Below are 17,889 nucleotides of genomic sequence, written 5' to 3'. Positions count from 1 at the left end.
AGTAAATGATGGATGGCATGTTATTGCTCCCACAGGTCTCGCTGGGCACAGTTCCAGCATGATTGCCAGCCCTCCGAGCAGAGTGCCAGTGGCTGCAAGCAGGAGAACTACGGGCAATGTCTGCTCGCATACACCGGCCTGATAGGTAAGAACTAAATCTTTCTGCACCAGCTCCGGCTCGCCCACCTTCGGTGATAGATTGGGAACAAAAGGTTTTCGAGGGAGGAAGGCCAAGAGCAGACAAGTGCGCTGAACAGGGCTCAAAAGAATGAATCAAGGATTGTGATGAGGAGCGCGCTTTAGGAATCGATGAAGTGCTGATTAATGTGGCTACAGCGTGCCCAGCCAAATCGTTGGCATTATAAGTAGTGCAATTACAACTATTGACCGCTGTTTTGAGAGAATTATCCCTGACGTGACAATGAGCGGGACTGGGTAGAGGCGCAGAACACGGCCTATTGTGCTTCGTACAAAAACTTAACAAAGGATCACATAATGCACAAAAGGTTGTTAAAAAGCACCCAGTTCAAACATGTCATTATTGGACAACAATACCCAAGTGAAGTACTGCAAAAAGAAGGGTGTGTGGGGGAGAGGGGGGTTGTTGGAAAGTGAAGTAGACAGATAAAGGAAGACGGAGACAGAAAGCTGTGCAGCACAGATTGGCCATTGTAGACAACTCAAGACGAAGTGAAACTCTGAGGTGCTGTTGTTTGGAAGTCCCAGAAAAATCAATAGAGGTAAATCAGAACTTTTTTTTTTGTTTTGTTTTGCCACACTGCCTCGAAGTGCAGCGGTTTTATCCTCACCCTCTTTAAAAAATACAAACTAGAAGGCTTCCCGGGGAATGACTTTCCAATCATTTCCCACTGAACGGTTGAAAAGATTCAAAACGAAAAGAAAGACTCTGACGGCGCCTGAATTTTGTGTCTCAGGCCGCTGCTCTTATCCGTCTGCGCATTCACTTTCATTCATTTTCATCCGTTCCTCTTTTTAAATTCCTTTCACTTTCCCTCTCAATGAATACATTTACATACGCACTAATAACTCAGTCTTAACATGATTAGGGCAATGCCGGGATGATAGAAATTGCCATGTAAATGCCTTTATTTGATTATCGTAATCAGAGTAAGGTCATAATCAGGCTAAGCGTAACAAGATTAAATCAGCCAGAATTCAGCTCGAATGACATCAAACTTCTCAGTCAGACAACTTTTTGGGGGGTTTTCTTTGGAAACTGCAGTTTTTATGAGGCGCTTACGAGCAGAGTGTTGCACGGGGAGACGGGCGGAATAGCTTGAATAACAAAAAAGATGTTAAATATTCCGCACAGTTCGGCTAAATCAAAGAGATAGCTTCCTTTTTATGCGAGCTCGCTTAAGGTCAGATTCAATCACTGCATCGTAAAGATAGTAATGTGAGGAGATGTGTTGGCTCAGTACGCCTGTAAACATACAGAAATGTGTTGTTTTCCACCTCTCCTGCCCTCAACAGGAAGCACAATAACTCCCAACTACCTTGACAACTCCACCTCCAATGTGGGACCCTGGTGCTCCTGCGCAGCGAGTGGCAACCACAGGGAACAATGCAGCGACTTTCTCACTTTTTTCCACGACAACATCTGCCTGAGTAAGTAACAACTGCAAAAAGAGAGACCTCTGGCAACAGAGAAGCAATTACAACCCAGACTAAGAACCAGAGCAAGTGCGAGAATTAAGAAAGTCTAGTTGTGAACAGAATAATCTGTGACGCTTTTATTGTGGTGCAAAAATCCCTTTGATGTTCTGCAACCCACACGGGAGTCAGGCTTTTTTGTACATAGATGAGAAACAGAGCAGACAGAGGGGTAGTCATTACTTTACTTACTTACTTACTTGCGTTTTCACTTGAACTGTGTTGAATAGAAAATATACACTAGACCTCTTGAATGGCACTTAAAAACAAATATCAAATTAGCCAATCACATGGCAACAACTCAACGCTTTTAGGCATTGAGTTGCTGCAATGTCAAGATGACCTGCTGAAGTTCAAATCAAGTATCAGAATGATGATTTTGAGTGATTTTGAACATGACATGGTTGTTGGTGCCAGACAGGCTGGTCAGGCTGAGTGTTTCAGAATCTGCTGATCGACAGGGATTTGCCCACCCAATGATCTATAGGGTTTAAAGAAAATGATCTGAAAACAAGAAGGTATCTAGTGAGAGTTAGTTCTCTGGGTGAAAATGCCCTGTTGATGCTAGAGGTCAGAGGAGACTATTTCAAGCTGATAGGAAAGCTACAATAACTCAAATAACTAGTTGTTTCAACCAGGATATATATCTCTGAATGCACAACTGGTAAAACCTTGAAACAGATCGCCTACCGCAGTAGAAAACCACACTGGGTGTTATTGCTGTCAGCAGAGAAAGGGTAACTGAAGCTATAATTTGCTCAGGCTCAACAAACCTGAACAATAGACGACCGGAAAAATGTTTGCTGGTCTGATGAGTCTTAATTTCTGTGACGATATTCACGCGGTAGGGTCAGAAACAGCAGGAACACATGGATCCATCCTGCTATGTATCCGTGGTTCATGCTGCTGGTGGTGTAATGATCTGGTGAATGACTTCTTGGCACACTTTAGGTGACTTAGTGCCAATTAAAATCCCATAGTGTACCTGAGTACTGCTGCTGATCATGTCCATCCCCTTATGAACACAATGTACCAATGAAGACATTCTCGAACATGACAATGAGTTCACTGTATTCAAATAGATGGTCACCAGTTGTCAGTCCAATAGAGCTGAGATCTGATGATGAAATTTTGTGACGCTATCATGTTAATATGAACCAAAATCTGCGAGGAATGTTTCCAGCATCGGCAGTTCTGATAATGCATTTACTTTTCTGTTGGATGGTCCATTTAAAATTGTCCATTGTAACTTGGTAACACACTGCCAGCTATTATCCACAGCCCGCTCCTTCTTTGGGACTTAAAACAAATGGGCCTTTCAAACTGCAGCCAACCAGCAGACCAGAGCTAGTTTTATGGTGCAGAGCACAATTCAAAATTTTATTTGAAAATGTGGCAATTTGAATCAGAAATAGCAACCTGCCAAAAGTTGTGTCATCAAATTATGGCTGCGTAATTGTGTGATTTTCTTTTCTAGAAGAGTAATATTTTGGGGAGAAAAACAAATTTAAAGTCTTAATTTGTAGGTTTACTAGAAAAAAATATGCACTACTACTGTGCTGTAGATGTAATTTGAGTTTATAAAGTAATGTATTTGTGAAAAAAAAGTTATAATAAAAGAACTGCATCACATTTGCTTCGTTGACAGAAGAAAAATTAGTCTTTTCTCACAAATTTGTGACTTTAATCTCTGAGAATTTTTATATTGTAAATTTGGCACCTGTAAGAATAAGAAGGGTTTTTTTTTTTTTGGTCCTCTTAAATTTGTGAGTCATTCCTGGTTATTTTCAAACATAAAATCTGAATCATCCAGCCTTTAACAGTGGAAATTATTGTTCGATTATTACCCTCAACTGTGCTGCTAAACATCACTTTGCTTTTACCGTGTTTGAAAAGGATTCTTGGGAAAGCTCGTTCTAGTGACACATCAGCGACAAAGTAAAAAGCCGCTCCTTCCCCCTTGTTATCGTTTCAGTCAATAGTCATTTATTTATTTTCACAATTAAACTGTCAGATAAACAGCACTGTGAATTATGACAGCGGTAGACCAGTGACACTAATGAAACACTACAGCTGGTGGCACAAAGTAATGGGTTAACACAAATATCACATATGTTTGTTTATGCAACTCGCAGGGAGTTTTATCACGCCAGAAAACAAAAATAACAATAATAGCATGTTTTCTTAATTGCAGTGCATTCTGCTGATAAACTGCAGCTGGTGTTACGTTAGAATTATCCACCAATCCGGTGTAATCTTTTATTCATCCAGCAACGACAACAAAACGGCTATGATGATACGGGATCATCCCTCCGAATGAATGATGGCGCCAGTGACAGAAGAATGACATTAGTGACAAAGTAATACAAACTGTAGCTGCTGGTGTCTCACACACACACACACACACACACACACACACACACACACACACACTGGGATTTATTTGGGGTTATTATATTTTTTCTAACAACAAAAGCAGACATGTTCTTACAAAGCTGTCAGCGTGAATAACAACATCAGTGACAAACCACAGACGCCAGACGTTGGACTGTGTGACTGTAGTGACACTACAAAGCAAACTGCAACTGATATTCAGGGTCAGTTTATACATATGTTCAACTGCGACAGAACAGCCAAGTACCAAACTCTCATCAGATGTCAGACAAACGGCCTCTTACCACTGATTTAACCAGACTCCACAGCAACATAAACCCTGCCACGAGTGATCCGATGGTGTCGGCGTGTTATCTGTGCTGCTGTTACTGCAGCATCTCACCCTCTGCTCCTCTGCCTTCACATGATCGCTCTATTTTTCCTGGCTTTTGGTCTTAAGTGTGAAATTTACATCAACACCTATGATTAAAGCCTGCAAATGTACTCGTTTCAGACTGCACAGCTTTCCACGCACCTGTTTATTCTTTACACTGCACAATAAAGCAGAAATACACACTTGATTTTTCATGTCAGGGAATAATAAAAGGATTTAATAGCTGGTCAAAGATAGTGAGATGAGCCATACACTAGATAGTATTTCTGTCACAATTTTTTCAAACTTTTCAAACTCCGCTTGACCAGCTGACGATTCCCAGAAACAATTAATATAACCATGATGAAAAAAAGCTATACAGCAGTAGACCCAGGGGCAGCAGATGTTCACCAAGCAACTTTGCAATTTTGGATGCTTAATAAGACAAAGTATGAAGATTCAAACAAACCTTGTTAACAGAAAACAATGTCTCAGTAGTTTTAAAAAACAGGCCTTTGGATATTTATTAAAATCCATCCATTCGCTTCCGCTTATCTTTTTTAGGAAGCCTGTCTCAGCTGTCTTAGGGCAAGAGGCAGGGTACACCCTGGACAGGTCGCCAGTCTGTCGCAGGGCTCCCGCATTCACTCCTACGGGCAATTAAGTGTTTCCAATTAACCTATCCCCACTAACTGCATGTCTTTGGACTGTGGGAGGAAGCCAGAATACCCGGGGAGAACATGCAAACTCCACACAGAAAGACCCCGGCCTGGTGGTGGAATTGAACTGTGCTAACCACCGTGCCACCATGTTGCCCTTTATTAAAATCTCGCTTTAAAACTCAAAGTTACCAATTCTCCATAGAATGAATTAGATTACAGGTAAGACCTGGCTGATGGATGTCTTGCTGTCCAGTGAAACTCCTCACGGGTATCCTGCAGTCAGGAGTTAGACTTGCTATGGCAGCTCCCGTGTGCTGTTTACAGTAAGCTCCTTAAAGACCCAGAAAAACAGAGCTCAGAGTCACTGGCCTCATTTTCCTGCATCTTGGCCAAAAGTGGAAACAGCTTGAGCGAACGGCTGAAGTCAAACATTCTACATGTGATGGGAAAGGACCAGCAGTGCATGTCACACTCATCTCAGCTGGAATTTAGTTGCTCTTCTAATACTCGGGCAGACAACACCTCTTTTTTGGGGGGAGAAAGTGTCCGTAATGAATTGACAAAGCGAGTTTGGATTGGATCCAATAATTGGGGAAATGAATGCACCCTGGGAGAGTTCCTCATTGTTTGCTTTCTCCCATGTTTCTTGTATAATCACAGCGTGTAAAGAATTGTTATTCGTTTTGAGTACAGGGGAAGACTCTCCTGTCTTCAGTGATCGTTCAGTTTTACAAATGGACAGCGACATCATCATCATCGGTTAAATAAATCCTCCTTGTCTTTTTTGTGTGTAAATTTCTTGCAGCTGAATCCACCGTTATTTTGCGCACAACCCCGCCCTTGTGCTGGGGCCTGCTTGCTGAGACAGGACTTCAGATGGCCTTTGATGACTTTGTAATTGAGCCTAATTTGGTTTCCTGCCTCCGAACTAATGAGGCGGACAGAGAGAATAGTGGCAGGGAAGAATACAGTTGTTTGCAGACAGGGGAGGGGGAAACTGCTGGGGAAAAAAAGCCTTCCCTGTATGGAGCGAGCTCAGTCAGGTTTTAAAAACAGCTGTCACCCCACCTTACTTCCTCATCACGGCAGTAATAGTCGCATCACTATGCAGAGCAGCAGCTCTGGACCTCTTCATTCTGTGCGTGGCAGGGGGAAAAAAAGAGAGGACAGATGGAGGTGAAACTAATTTTATTTCTGCAATTATGTAAAATCTTTTCTGGAACTTGAATTGGTATTATAACAGGGAAAAGTCAGGGTGGCCAACAATACGTTGGGGAGTTTGGGGACAGAACCGGGGCATGCATAGGATGGGCTCTGCATTAATGCCCCAGGGAACCTGTGAAGTCAGTAAAAGAGGAAAAAAAGCCCTCAGGAGGAAACTTAAAAGTGGAAGAGATGGCTGTGCTTAAACAGCCGTGGCCAAACATTTACAAAGAAACTGTCACAACAGCTTACCACTAAAGATATCAATTGGCACTTCATCTCTGCGTGATGGCGGGTGGTGAGGCATGGTGGCGAGCAGCTGGAGTTGCATCCTTCGCTTCTCTCATCCATCACGCTGCCAGGGAATTGCTGTGCGCTGCCGAACCCTAACTGCACGCTTTGAGCGCACTGGCACACTTTCCCACCTGTCCTACCAATGCTAATGACCCACAGCACCATTAGCATGGTAGTCCACAGCCTCATATATGTATATATAGCCTCAAATGGGATCAGTATTTGATTTCTTCTCACTGTCAATTCATTGAGATTCTGTTGCAACATGCATTCCCTAATTAGCTGCAGGGCTAAAGGAACAAACAGGTCACCCTTCCAGCAACTCCAGTGCTCGATGCTGATGCTCAAGTCAAGGCGCTGCATTGACTGCTGCAGAATTTTCTTTGCAGAGGCAAACTATCTCAGGAGGAACGATCAATTTGTTTATGATCCTGTGAGAAATCAATGTCTGTGCGTCACACGCTGATACTCCGCTGAAGACTCTGAATTCACATCACTGAAATTCAGTGAGTCGCTTCTGGGGGTTTTTCCCCCTCAGGAACAGCTGGGAAATGAGGGTTTTTCATGTCTCATGCTCACATTCATCTTACAGTATAAGCTATGGTTATTAATTGATGGATCTGACAGTCATGTCTTTATTTTGAGCATATTTTAATTGAAGTGACTTTCATGAAAACGTAATTGCTGCTGAGTAAGCCATTAGCCAAATGAGAATGAATGCCTATAGAATATTAATTCATTATATGGTCATAATTCATTCTGGTTGCTATAAATCCAACAACTTGATGTAATGAATTTCCTTATAAATCCAGCAGTCAGGAAATATAATGTGATATTCCTCGCAGTCACAGGCTTCTTATGGTCCTTTTAAATAATCAGTGATCATTTTGTCAAACCTTTACAGAAAGGTGACAGATATTTGAGGGTCTTAAATACATTAAAGGGAACCAGTTCATAGTCCAGTATCCATGTCTGCCGTCTCTGACTTTCTCCACCTTCTTGCTCTGTGTCAACGCTCTGCTAACCAAACATTTCTGTCTGTATTTTACGCGCCTGTAATTTTACTGCATACTTCTGGTAGACAGTGAAGGTAGAAATGTTATCTGTTTCAATCACTCGAGTATTCAAACAGAAATATCAACAGCATCTGTTTGACTGAATTACATCCAAATTTGAACATCTGTTTCCTATGCTCCTGCAAAAAGAGAAAAAGATCTCAGAATTTTTCTAGTCATTATAAATTTGCCGACAAGAGATTTTGATGACAATGGATGGCAGGCAGTAGTCTGTGGAAGTACACATTTGTATATTTGTGTGGAAAAGTGCGTTTTCACACGACTCCATAGCCCTCTGTCAAACTAAGTACACCCCATGACTCAGTAGCTTGTAGAAGCACCTTCAGTACTACTAACTTGAAGTAGTTTTTTGAAGTAATTGATATTTTTATCAGTTTATCTTTGCGGCTCACTCTTCTTTACAGCATTGCTTCACTTATTGAGGTTTACAGGTATCAATTTATACACGGTGCGCTCAAGATTCGATGTTTTCCAGGTATTATATAGTGGATAAAGGGTGGTGATACTTTTTCTGCAGAAATGATTCAATCACTTGTTGACAAAATTACCAACACCACTGGTTGAATGTCGCCATAAACCACGACAGAGCCTCCACCGTGTTTTGGAGTTGTACCTTCCTGGCCTCCTTGCATATTGACGACCTGTTTCCACTGATTTTCAGTACAGTTCTTGTGTAATTTAACATATCTGCATTTGCCATCCTTCCACTGAGACCTTTTCTGATGATGCTTTAGCAAATAATAGATTAACTGAAAGGCCAGATGCATCTCTCAGATCATGTGTCAGGTCTTTCAGAGATTTTTTTTTCCTGCTACTCAAAATACTTTTAATGAGCTGATAGTATTTTAAGCTTTCCTCTCTTTCTTTTGTCCTTCACTAGGGCACACCATCCTGAGAAAGCTTTTAACTAAATTGGTCTTAAAATATTATCACATCTTTGGAAGTTCAAGTTCTCTAGCCACAGCCAGGCCTGATTACTGCCACACCTGTTCTCCATCAAGAAATCGCTTAAATAGGACCTGCCTGACAAAGTGGAGTAGACTTTGTCTGTGTGTAATATTTACATTTGTTTGATGATCTGAAACATTTAAGTGTGAAAAACATAGAAAAAATAGAGGAAGAAAGTTACATTTGTTTCTAAACTTACATTTTAGTAGATCTCTTACATTCCACTGTGGTTTCCATTTGACTGACATTTTATTGGCACTAGAGTAGAGAGCCATACTGTACTGCATCCTCTCCAGGTACACAGACCAGTATTACATGCCAGTGGTTTTAAAAATGAAAATTCATTTATGCAATTCATATAAATCTGTATCTAAATTTTAGATTCTGATAGTATTATGACTCATTGTTTGCTGCTTGAGGAGCTGATTCAGGCTTTGGACAGTCAGAATCTTTTGCATGCTAGAGCTGTATAGAGCTGTATAGAGGTGGCATTGTGCCTATACTGAGTCTCCCTTTTCAACCAACCAACACATTAAGGGACATAATGTTTTAAGACCTGCTGTGTTTAACGACACTAAAAAAAACTTCACATTTCACGTTTTAAACATTATGATTGTTAGCGCATCATTTTCAGCATCTTTTCTTTGCTGGATGGATAACTTCTCACATCTGAAGTCGCTGAAAACGTGATGTTAACATCCAGTGTCTGGCTCTTTAGATGTTAAATGTTCCACTTAGTGTGAGCTAGTTAAAAACGCTGTGTGACATTCGATATTTATACAGTACGGATAAATATACAGTACTTCAGAATCCCAACCATCTATCAAACACATTTTAAAAGCTTACAGCTATAAGAAAATGCTACCATTACAATTTTGATCAAATCTGCATTTGAACTGACACAAGCTGGTGCTGGTGGTGTCAGTGGATGACAAAAACATTTGGGTCATCCTGTAATCGGAACTCTTTGGGGCACGATACCGAACCCCCATACTGATAAAGATAATATGAAATCAAATCACTTTGTGGGCGAGGACTGTTTGAATTGTAAAGCGATTTTGGTGGTCGATAAGACAAAAAAAGCATCAAAGACCTTTTTACTTTTCTTTTTATTGCTCACTGTTGCTGCCGGCTAACGCATAAAAACCTATTTAACCTCACCATTGTGTGCTGATTGGATGTTATGACTCAGCTGCTATTCTGTGTTTAGTCATTACTTCACATTCCCAACTTGCGATGCCGTATGCAGAGGACGCTGCACTTCAGTGTATTCTCAAGTGGGACTGAGGCAAGTTTAATTATGCCGTATAGAGAAACTTTGCACAGCGTTGGCCCTTCGTTCTCCTCTCAAGTGTTAAGTGCGGGGCCAGTAACCACCCATGCCAATCAATGAACCCTCTTGTTCTCACTAATCAACAACTACCCCTCTGCTCTTTCATAACATTGTCATACAAGTCACAACAGGTGTGTCCTTTATTAAAAACAGATGTTGTCCAATCAGTTTGTGCATTAAAACCCCTCCGTCTAACACACTCATCTATTTCTAACATTTCACAATGAGATTAATTTCCACATTTCACTAGTAGTACTGCAGTGGAGCACTTTCAGCATGTATTGTGATGGTTTGTGTGCGTTGGCGCTCCACCGCCCATGACCCTGTGTGGTGCTCTTATTTTACTAAAGAGAGAATCCTGCCAGGTTGAGAGGGTCTGAGAGTGTATGTCCTTGGTTTTTACTGAGTGAATTAAAGCACTGGAAAATATGAAAATCCTGCTGCATAATTTTGTGTAATTTGACCTTACTTTAAAATCAATCACTGTGCATAAAATCAAACATTGTACATATAAAGTCTGTCTTGATTATACATTGCACAAGGCATGAATTTAAACAAAGCATATAGGGCTTCTAGTTCCAGGACTAGATCCGTTGTTAAGTACAACTCAGAAGGATTTAAGGCTCTGGGTTATTGCTTAAGATGCCTGATTAAGTGAAACCAAAAAGTTGGAGCTGGTATATGTTTGGAAGGAGAATCAAAAAACTCAAAATGTATATGAAGCAGAAATGTTGAGTCAACAAAGAAAAATGCTGTAAATCAAATTTTCTCTCAATGAATTCAACACACACAGCCGCACCATTCAAGCTAAGATAACTCCTAGCTGGTTCCAACCATTGCTGCAGGAGGTGTTTTCAGTCCTCCAGACTCTTGGGGTCACACGTGCACATGCATTCTGTGCACAAGCCTCATTTCCACTCCCATCTCTGGCCTCAAAATAAATGTAGAGACTCCGTCTGCCTATTATTTGGATTGTTTGTGCCACAAGTTATAAAACACGGCAATGAAAACAATAAAGAAGATGTGCAAGTCTGTGTAAATTCAGAGAAAACAAATGAGTGCTACAAAAGAGAGGCTAAAAAGTACGTCCGTTCACACAAGGGAAGTATTAAGTATGGCTTCAGCTATTTATAGTGTCACAGTTACCAATAATAATGATAACAACAGTGGCCTCATACAATTTAGTGGACACTAAATTCTTTGCAGTGAAGTCCATGTGGATAAATTAAGCATATTAATATAAGTAAGTGTGTTTGCAAGTAGAAAAATAATATATATAAGAAACTTAAGCCCTGAATACTTGTTTGTTTAATTTTCATGTTAAATTCTGTTTTAAATTTCTAGTTCCAGACTTTCAGACCTGACTCTCTCGAAAAAGCGTGTGTGCGATCTGACTTGTGTGTGTAGTCTGCACACTGTTTCTATCATAAATACTTTGTGTGGTAGAAAAAACATGCACGTGTCTTTTTTGTGCACTTACATCATTTATATATCCAGTCCCAGAACAACAAAGGTGATAATTACACTTATTAGAAGACACATGCACAACTCTTATTATGCACTGCTGCTCAAGATCTGCCTTACATTCAGCTTCTCCCGCTATTTTCTACATAATACGACTCCTTCTCACAGACACGGTATTTTTTGCCTCATACTTAACCACCGTTCTCTCCACATGCACCATAATTTGTTCCTAACTGTCAGTTTCACTTACACGCACCATAACTTCCTAACTACCAGTCCCTTCTTTTTTAGTCAGCTGTCTCACACGAACAACTTTACCAAGGTGGATACTTTTTGGCCTTGCAAACCTGCACTGCAACCAGAAGCAACACATTATTTATTTATTTTGCAATGATTTCCTTATAATAAACAGTGAATATTGTGAGATTTATGGATACATCTTTATTTTGGAGAAAACCAGCAGGAAAACCAGTACACTAGAATAGCAAAGTGGTAGCTAAGAGACTTAGCAACCAGGCATGCTTGCAGGGAATTAATTAATTATTATTTTATAATGTAATTATAGTTCTCATTTTGCTGTTATATGTTCCTGCATTACATCTGACTTGCTGGAGCCCTTGCCTCACAGATTGACGTAATTAAAACCAAAGCCTCCATCTGTATCTCAGGCATTTTTCCATAGTTTGTTTATGTCTCTTACATAAAAAAGTGAGTTTTGGCTCACACGCTCTTTCTTTCTGTCTTGTTTAAGAGCAGACAGAGCACAAGTTTGCTTTTTTTATCGCCTGAGGAATAACATACTGAAACTGATTCCCCAGGTGTGAATAACACAGGTAGCTCCTTACACCGGTGACCCAGCACAGAACCAAGATGTGTAAATTTGAAAACTGAACCGTGGCTGAAGCATTCACTGCTTATTTAGGGACATTTTACACGTTTCTTTCTAAACTACTAAGGTTTTCCTTCCTGTGTGTGTGGTAGCTGCTTCTTCTTTCTTTTTTGTGTGTTGAACTGCCAAATCCAGGGTGAAATTACAGTTTTTTCTGATTGCTTAAGCACATTTTTTGTAACCATTGGCTAATTTTGCAAAACTCTTCACACAAATAAGAAAACCTGTCACCCAATAATCAAAACATTGTAGTTCTCTTGCAAAAGCGAACACAGCTAGATTAACTCTTCACACCATCGTAAAAATGGTGTTTCCGTATCAAACAGTACACACAAGCCATCATCTACTAAGCACACAATGCGCCAACTGCACACTGATGGTATGAATACAAAACACATCTGGCTTTTGCTTTCTCTGTGCACAAGGTAGGCTATGTCAGTTTGAGCTCATACTTCTGTCATAGATCCATAAGCATAGAGGGATCCAAACTTCAAGTACTGCTGTTTATTCAAACACATCAAAACAAACACAAGTGTTTATTTCCAAGTATAGGATTATTTGCAATCGCCATAATGACTATATGGGTTACTTGGTCTGCAGTGAACATGCTTCCTCTGCCCCCAGCATCTGGTCATCTAGCAATTCTGTAAAGTAACAATTTCAGTATTTTTACATCAATGGTATTGGTGTGTTTCTCATTGGCATATGGCAGTGCTACAAATCTTTGTGCGAAGTGACTGTACTAACCGATTCTCATTTCAAGATGTCCTTATGGTACTTGCTACAGTGTAGCGGCTCGAGTTAGGCTGGACCCGTTGGCCAGCTACCCTCAGGGTCATTCCACGGTTGATGACATGGTCCACTATTGTAGCTCTGATGTCATCAGCAATTCTATTTCTTACTCTTCCTACCCTTCCTCTCCCCCCTCCTCATCTTCCTCTCCCCCCTCCTCGTCTTCCTCTTGCTCCTCCTTGTCCTTGTCGTCCTCTTCATCCTATTTCTTCACCTCCACGTCCTCTTCCTCGGCCTCCTCTACTTCTCACTCTTTCTGCTCCCTCCATTGTACTCCGCACACACAGCTTACCTGTATTATAGTGCTTAGGCTGATTGCAAAGTGAACTAATTATCTAAGAAAGTTTTGACATGTGAAAGTGTGCCAGACAGTTGGCAAATTAGTGTTAATGATAGCCATACATGTGTATACTTTTGCTAGGAGTGTGTTGGAAATTTGGTAATTGAGTGTTGTGCAGTGAATTGTGCCTACAGTTTTGCAAAGTGTGTGTTACAAAATTGCAAACTGAGTGCAAAGCAGTTTTTGTGCTTTTAGTTTTGCAAACTCAGTGAGTGGTTTTGCTATAAGTCTGAATAGTTTTAGAGATTGTGCTACAGGAATCACAGTTAGGGTTTAAGCATTCAGAAAAAACTGTAATGCTTCAGCTCAACAAGCCTGATGAGTCGCAATGCAAAGTTGACCACCTTGCAATTTTGGGCCTCTTGTACGTAGCTGTAAAGTGGCCAATCACAATCAAAAGAGTTATGCAGGAGAAAAAAGCAAAAGAACACTTGAGGTGATGACTCATGTAAAAATGATCAAAGTCTCCTGATTTTTCAGCATGAATGTTTCTATTAAGCTTCCAGTCGTGTCAGTGTATCTGCGGCTGCTCTTTTGTTCCAGAAAATGCCATTCAGGCCTTTGGAAACGGATCGGATGTGAAAACGGGGGCCAGTCAGCCTGGAGTGTCCAGTCCAGCAACGGACAACCATAGCCCAAACTTGGCAACCACTGCCCCGGGCATCGCTATGGAAACAGAGCAGAACATTCTGCGGGCACAGATACCTACTCAGGTGAGACGAGAGGGAAGACTGAAAATATGACGTACGGCCTTCTCCAAACACACGCGCTAATGGAGACGGCCTCTCCAAGAGTCGGGTCATAAAGCCACAGATATCTTTAATTGCTTGTTTTAACTTAGTGGGAGCGACAGATGGATGAGATTTACACAGTCTGGATAATTTACACAGCACCAGGTCACAGAGAAGTTGAGAAGAGAGTTTATATGGCATCTCGTGCAGAAAATTCACTTCTTTATTTGAGCATCTAAATTCTAGGTGTCCTCAATGGGTCAAGATGCATCAAGAACAAAATTCAAGAAGCTTTTCTTTGCCTTTTAAACTCACTTGTGTGCTTGCTTTTACTTAATAAATACCAGAATCTCTGGAAAAACTGCCCCTTTCCCCTATATGCCTGAAATTTGGCTGCTAAATGGTAAATGGTCTGTATTCACACACTGGTGGAGGCAAGCTACAGTTGTAGCCACAGCTGCCCTGGGGCAGAGGCTGCCATATCGCGCCATCGGCCCTTCTGTCCATCACCAGTAGGCGGTAGGTGAAGTGTCTTGCCCAAGGACACAATGACCGAGACTGTCCTTCCGATTACAAGGCGAACTCGCAACTCTTGAGCCACAATCTCCCCAACAGTATTTGGCACTGAGTAAAGATATTTTTAATGTCTAAATATGAAGTTTTGCAGGAAATATGAGCCCGATAAAAGATAAAGCATGCTCATGCTGTGGTTTCTATATTATATGTGCTTTATATCCTGTGACAAGCTATTATTGACTCATTAAGTCAATACACTGACCGGGCTCTCCAGCTCAGCGGAGACTAACCAGGGGGTATGAGTGAACTAAAGCATCTTTAACATTTGCTTTAACTTTATTGATTGCAGTGTTGTCATTAGATCGATTGAGCACATAGCCAAGCAAAAAGCAAAACAAAAGAACACATGGAGAGTAAGTGATATAAATTGATTTAAACAAAGGTAAACAAATGAAACTGGAGCACAAAATACCAAACCTACGGATGACACAGTGAGCAAAAAGTAATGTGAATCAAAGTATCTATACGTAAATAATTATGTTCTTAAAATATGTCAAAAAGACATTTTTTGAAATGTAATGTTGTTCAGGAATTAGTAAAAAATAATAATAATTTGCCACCCAAACAAAATGAAACTCAGAAAGTGCAAGAACATGTCAGATTAAAGCAAACATTTGGTTAATTGTTAATTCTTTGTTGATACATTTTTCACTTTCACATAGATAAAAACATTTATAAGCATTAATCCTGACAAACAGGTCAGCCATGGTGAAAAAAAAGGAAAGTACATCAAGGTTTTAGTTAATAAGACTAAAAAAATCAACTGGTAAAATCATCATTTAGTAAACACAATAACACATGAAGTATTACAAAATGTCCTTAATTATTTAACAAAAACTGAGGGAAAAATACAAAAGCAGTGCGTGGAAATCTAAGTACACCTTTACTGTTTCCATAGGAGTTAAAGGGAGTAAGTAGCAGCCAGTGCTGCTAATCAAATGCACTTGATTAATTCCACTCACCACTTTTTACTCTCCAAGTGTTTCCACAGAAACGCAGCGTGTCATTGAATTTTTCTATTCCCGCTCCCTAATCTTTTTTTCCTATCTTGCTACACTTTCTTTATTTTCTCTTTCCCCCTCACCCCCTAACCATTTGAGTGACAGCATTGGTCTTGGAGAAGCATTGTTCATTCTCTACTCATCTCGTGCTCTACAGCCCTCAGTTAGCATGTCAGATGTTTCCAATTCAATTTTCAATTCAATTCAATTTTATTTATATAGCGCGAAATCACAACAAAAGTCGCCTCAAGGCGCTTCATAGATACAGAGAAAAACCCAACAATCATATGACCCCCTATGAGCAAGCACTTTGGCGACAGTGGGAAGGAAAAACTCCCTTTTAACAGGAAGAAACCTCTGGCTCAGGGAGGGGCGGGGCCATCTGCTGAATGTGGAAGTTTGTGACAGAAAAAGACTGAACAAGTACAAATTATGAACACAGCACAGGTTAGGTTTGCAAAGTTGCATCTGAAGAAACCACAGAGGAGATGTATATACAGCACATCAGGAAAAACACCTTGTGCCATCAGTAAAGCACGGTGGTGGAGTGGGTGTGATTTGGGTTTATTTTGCAGCCGTATAGTAAGACCTGAACTCCTCTGAATGCTAAGGTTAGTTAAATTTATAGCTAAACATTGGTCCAAATTTGGTCATGCAACAAGACAATGACACCGAGCATAGCAGCAAATCTGCAAAAGAATAGCTGAGAAAGAAAAAGATGTTGCAATGTCAAAGACTTCACCCTGTTTGGTGTGCTATTGTGGGAAGTAGCAACGAAGATTAGGCCAAAATCCCTCTGCAATCATGTGGGAGACTGAAAAAGTTATTTGACTGATTCAAGCAGATTTTTGGGGTTTAGTTTTTGTTGAATAAACAGTAACAGTGTCATATGTACTGTGCTGTTTTTCTTAGATTGTATTCAGACAATTTCAGAACATGCTAAGGACCAGCTGATTTTTATTATGTCCTGATATGTGAAACTTAAAATTGAAGGATATCATGACTGAATCACTGTATGTTTTTTAAAGACTTATGAGTTTAAAAAAGTCTGTAGATACCCATTGTTGTTTTTACATACCAACTGTACAGCACACAAACACAGCAAAATCAGCAGAATGACTTTCCAGCTCTAGAAATCCGACCATCCAAGGATCACATAACTGTGAGGTTTGAGTTGTCGCTGGCTTTGGAGTGTCCAGGATGGTTTTCTTTTCGTGCTGTGTGTACACCATCAGCTTGAACATACAGAAACTGCTTCTTCATTCACACCATTACCAGGTTCTGTAAACCCCATTAACAAAGCCCATACCATGCAGTCATAAAGCAAACAACTACTGAATTCTGTTGGACATAAATTTTAATGTGAACAGCCTGTTTTGCATTAAACATGCACACAGTATTGCAGATTTTAATAATGAGGAGAAATTTATAAATTATGTAATTTACATCAGGGAAAAGAAATTTGTTCCATGCATTATGCTCCAAATGGGAACCCAAAAAAATAATGCTGATAACATAATTGACAGTCTGGCAACAGATATAAATAAACTTGACAAGCTAAGTAGGCCACTTACTTAGTTCCAGGGGAAAAGCTGCAGAAAAATGGCCAAAAACCAAATGATATCTTTTTGCCCCGAGTCCTCTGAACGGTGTGCCCCACATGCAATTGTTTCAACAGTCTGTATCATCCTTTCACCACAGCAGAGCTAACAGTACGGTAAAGAGACTCTGTTGAACATAAACGTTTTGTCACCTGATAGTCGAATGTCAAATGAGGTTTGGATAACATACGACTGACTTGACACCAGTCAAAGTTAATTGAATCTGTAAATTAATTCTGGGCAGCTGCCTCAGAGTCATAACAGCAGATATGACCAAACAATATCCTGTCACATTGTTTTTAAACTGTCAAGCAATACAGCTCCAGTCTGTAGTACCTCACAAATGAGGTACGAGAGGTAGGAGTGGGGGGGAAACACCCATTTCTAATTAAATATTTTGATTGACGCATTTTCATCCTGTTTGTTTGTTTGATTAAATTCTAAATGCTCATTTTCAAGCAGGAAGTTGTGATTTCATTATCCAATTTCTTTTTAATACATAGTTTCATACATATTGGTGACACAGTTTATCTGTTATAAGCTCACTAATGGATGTTGA

At 40.3% G+C, this 17,889-nt stretch overlaps 1 protein-coding gene across 2 annotated transcripts in view; it reads left to right on the top strand.

Moving 5' to 3' along the window:
* The window catches only part of gfra4a (GDNF family receptor alpha 4a), a 152,660-nt gene that overhangs the window by 131,239 nt on the left and 3,532 nt on the right, over positions 1-17,889 (top strand). For both annotated transcript variants that reach the window (XM_004554787.3, XM_076877586.1), the window contains 3 exons: positions 36-145; positions 1,495-1,629; positions 13,965-14,134. In XM_004554787.3, coding sequence (XP_004554844.1) covers positions 36-145; positions 1,495-1,629; positions 13,965-14,134 — 415 coding nt within the window. The remainder of the gene's footprint in view (positions 1-35; positions 146-1,494; positions 1,630-13,964; positions 14,135-17,889) is intronic.

The sequence above is a fragment of the Maylandia zebra genome, linkage group LG19 (assembly GCF_041146795.1).
Source record: "Maylandia zebra isolate NMK-2024a linkage group LG19, Mzebra_GT3a, whole genome shotgun sequence".
Classification (NCBI taxonomy): Eukaryota; Metazoa; Chordata; class Actinopteri; order Cichliformes; family Cichlidae; genus Maylandia; species Maylandia zebra.
The sequence above is the reverse complement of the archived record's forward strand: the minus strand, read 5'-3'. Positions and strand labels throughout refer to the sequence as shown.